Source organism: Cynoglossus semilaevis, chromosome 5 (assembly GCF_000523025.1).
Source record: "Cynoglossus semilaevis isolate Cse_v1.0 chromosome 5, Cse_v1.0, whole genome shotgun sequence".
NCBI classification, from domain to species: domain Eukaryota; kingdom Metazoa; phylum Chordata; class Actinopteri; order Pleuronectiformes; family Cynoglossidae; genus Cynoglossus; species Cynoglossus semilaevis.
This window is the reverse complement of record NC_024311.1, coordinates 15,134,857-15,138,310: the sequence shown is the minus strand read 5'-3', so window position 1 is coordinate 15,138,310 and position 3,454 is coordinate 15,134,857. Positions and strand designations below refer to the sequence as shown.

General features: G+C 41.8%; 1 protein-coding gene across 1 annotated transcript in view; it reads right to left on the bottom strand.

The window, feature by feature from the left end:
• Positions 1 to 311: 311 nt before the first annotated feature.
• The window catches only part of slc7a10a (solute carrier family 7 member 10a), a 16,627-nt gene continuing 13,484 nt past the window's right edge, over positions 312 to 3,454 (bottom strand). Inside the window, exons 6-11 of the mRNA XM_008310719.3 lie at positions 3,044 to 3,167; positions 2,753 to 2,856; positions 2,086 to 2,182; positions 1,541 to 1,690; positions 963 to 1,140; positions 312 to 867 (exon numbers count right to left, since the gene is read on the bottom strand). Of these exons, the coding sequence (XP_008308941.1) occupies positions 767 to 867; positions 963 to 1,140; positions 1,541 to 1,690; positions 2,086 to 2,182; positions 2,753 to 2,856; positions 3,044 to 3,167 (754 nt within the window). The 3' untranslated portion in view covers positions 312 to 766. The remainder of the gene's footprint in view (positions 868 to 962; positions 1,141 to 1,540; positions 1,691 to 2,085; positions 2,183 to 2,752; positions 2,857 to 3,043; positions 3,168 to 3,454) is intronic.

The following is a 3,454-nucleotide window of genomic DNA, read 5'->3' as shown; positions in this document are numbered from 1 at the left end:
AACATAATTAGCACGCAACCGGCACAAATGTTTGCACCAGTTTTCCATTAAATCGCAAATTCAACAAGTGATTTCTGCCGCAGAAATGCGTTATATCGACGGATAAACAGATCGTAAAACAAGAGAGAAAGATACAAGTTCCTTGGCAGATGGCAGGTAACAATAGTAACAGGAGTGATTACACACTGCAGGCACCTTGAGAGTCACTCACAGAAGGGCAGTGACGATAGTGTAAAAAAAAAAAAAGCTCCAGTACCAGGGCAGTAATACAAACAGTAACTACTGCTGTTGAGTTATTACAGAGAAGGTAGAGTCAAAGGCAGTTATATTGAAGTACTGTACAGTCCAAGTACTGCAGTACTGTAAAATATTTGACTCATTAATGTTTGCTCTTATTGTATCCAAGCACATACTTCATAAGGCACGTTGGACCAAATGTAGAGTTAACGTAACAGAATCAAAACTGTTATAAAGGTAAAATGCGTGAAGGGGTTGAAGCTCCTGGAGTAAGTAACAGGAGATGATGACGATGATGAAGATGACGAAGAACTCTGACTGGGAGAGAACAGTAACTGTGTGGAGAATATATGGGCAGTAGTGGTAAATATAAAGATTGAGCTCATTTACAGAGGGAGCTCAGTTTAGGCTGCATCTGTGCCATTTGTTGCCATTTCTTCACCATTTACAAACAGACAGAAAAAAAAAACCGTAACAGTAAGAGAATGTACAGTTGCTGCTGTAACAGGGTTTGAGTTGAGCGCGCTGCTCAGTCAGCAGTTTTGGAGGCTGTGAGGGATTCAGTCTCTGAAGTGTCTTCCTGAGGAAACACCACGTAAAATATCTTCTGGCCAATGTACGTAACTTTTTCTGAAAGACAGAAGAGAACAGAAGACGGTCGTCCTGTCAGGGTGGAGTAGTTGATCGTACAAAATGTGCTGCTGCACCGTCACAGAGCCACTCACCGACCAGCCTGTAGAGCGCCCTGGGTTTGTTCTTCCAGTACACGCCCACAAAATACACGGGGACGCCCGTCAGCATGATGACCATGCCAAGGCCGCAAACCACGGGTTCAGAGTAGAGACTGAAGCACAGCAGCACGGCCCAGAAGATCATGTAGGCGATGGGGATCAACATGCTTATCTGCAACAAAAAAAATTACAATTAATTAATTAATTAATTAATTAATTTGATAAGAACACACATAAAACATCATGTTTTTTTATTTTATTTTATATGTTTATTGAGGCAAACTAAGGCTTTTTTTAAGGGGGCGCCATATCCCTAAAATTTAAATAACTTCCATCCATGATCATAAATGGGTTAAATGGAAAAATATTCATATGATATGTTGCTGGTAGACGTACGTAAAAACAAGTAGACTAGGTTTTATTTAATAGAACTATTGGCTCGTCATTTAGTATTTTAAAGCACAGCAACAATGACATTTATTTTAGGAAACGTCCAGGAAGGATGACTTTAAACATCTTTGTCCCTGTGAGACAATTTTGAAAATCCCCTTTTAGATTGATTTAAACTTTACCTTGATGGGTCTGACAAGGTTGGGCTTCTTCTTGCGTAGATACATCAGACCGGCAATGGTCACTCCATAGGACAGGTAGTTGATGAAAGACACGTAGTTGATAAGGTTGTGTGTTTCTCCGATACAAAGGATGATGATTGTGGCAGTGCACTGTGGGACACAACACACAGGGATCAAATATATATCTAAAAATAAAAAAAAGTTAATTTGTTTTTGGGACCTTCCCCTGGCCTCCAGCAGAGGGCACTATTATTGCACTTGGACCTTCGAACGTTTTGGCCTACTGTTAAAGCAAATAAACAAATTGAAGATGTTATTTTAAAACAATTTTACAATTTTAGTGTGTGATAATGGCTGATTATAATAAAAAAAATTAAACCCCCTTCCAAACTGATTTCAAAGCAGACAAAAATGTCACCATTAAAAATACATGACTGTTGACCATACCTGTTGAGATCAAGGCTAATGAGCCTACAGTCTTTACAACGCTGCTGATGGAAAACATAAGATGCAAGCTGACGTGACACAAGTACTGCAGTACTCACACAGACCAGCAGGGCAGGTATTGGAGTGCAGTTTTTCAGATGGATCATGGCCAGCAGGTAGGGCAGGTGACCCTCTCTGGCCCCCGAGAAACACAGCCTGCCGACAGAAGCACAGTTTCAAACATGTGACAACAAACATGGCTGTTGTTTGATGTAGAGCAGAGGAAACTTCTGGACAAACTTTAACTTCTCATCCTGAAGACTCTTCAGTTCTATACGACTGCTGGAAAAAAAATCTGGTATTTAACCTCACAGTGGCTTAGACCGTGGGCGTGGTCACTCAGAGGTCATAATAAATAACAGTTTTTCCAGCTCTCAGTAAGAACTGAAGAAAGGTGAAACATCTTTAAGAAACTAAAACTGTCCAGATGCTATCTCCAAAAAAAGGACCTGGATGACTGAGAACCTCCTTTTCAGATGGATCATGGCCAGCAGGTAGGGCAGGTGACCCTCTCTGGCCCCCGAGAAACACAGCCTGCCGACAGAAGCACAGTTTCAAACATGTGACTACCAACATGGCTGTTGTTTGATGTAGAGCAGAGGAAACTGGACTCTGGTTTCTGGACTTGTGGTCACTTCCTGTGTTTTCGCTATATCGACTGACATCAGTCACAGACATGAGATAAAGGGAAATGAGTTATAAAGGCAGCGTCTCGTGTTGTCCCACCTGGAGGAAGTGAACAGATATCCGTTGATTCCTCCAAAGGTGGACAGTGCCACTGAGATCGGCATCACCCAGGAAAACCATCCTAGCAGCTTTTCACCGAAGGTCTGAAACAACAAACGTGTTTTTAGCATGACTTTTATTTGCAGCTAAATGAGATGAACTACCAACAGATCTCGGGTGAATGTTTCACACAGTTCCCTCCAGGATGTGTAAACTAAACCATCTGAGTGCTTATGGTATGTGTCACACTGCGATGTAAACTGAGTGCAGGTGAAACATGCAGCTTCTCACCACTGCCACGGCATTGGAGGCCAGCAGCTCCTCTGGACTCATGGAGGAGAAGTAGGCAATGTTGGTTAAAGTGTAAACCAGGGTGACCAGGGGGATGGAGATGTAGATGGCCCGAGGCAGATTCCTGGTTACAGCAGAAGGAGAACAAAGCAATGAAGTGAATGAGTGAATGTAACAGAGGTTAACAGTTATGTAGTTTGTATTTGTTCTACCTGACGGAAGTGGGTTGTTCCTCCCTGAGGGGAAACTTGACATCTATATATTTAAACTATAAAAAGTCAGTCACACCCAACCTCTCCCTCTTTCTTCAAACTTTGTGGCAGAGGTTAGAGCTTTTCTGTTGCTCCTTGTTCTTAGCATTTTATTTAATTTTGTACAATATAGTTATTTTATGTGAACTTTGTAGGGGCT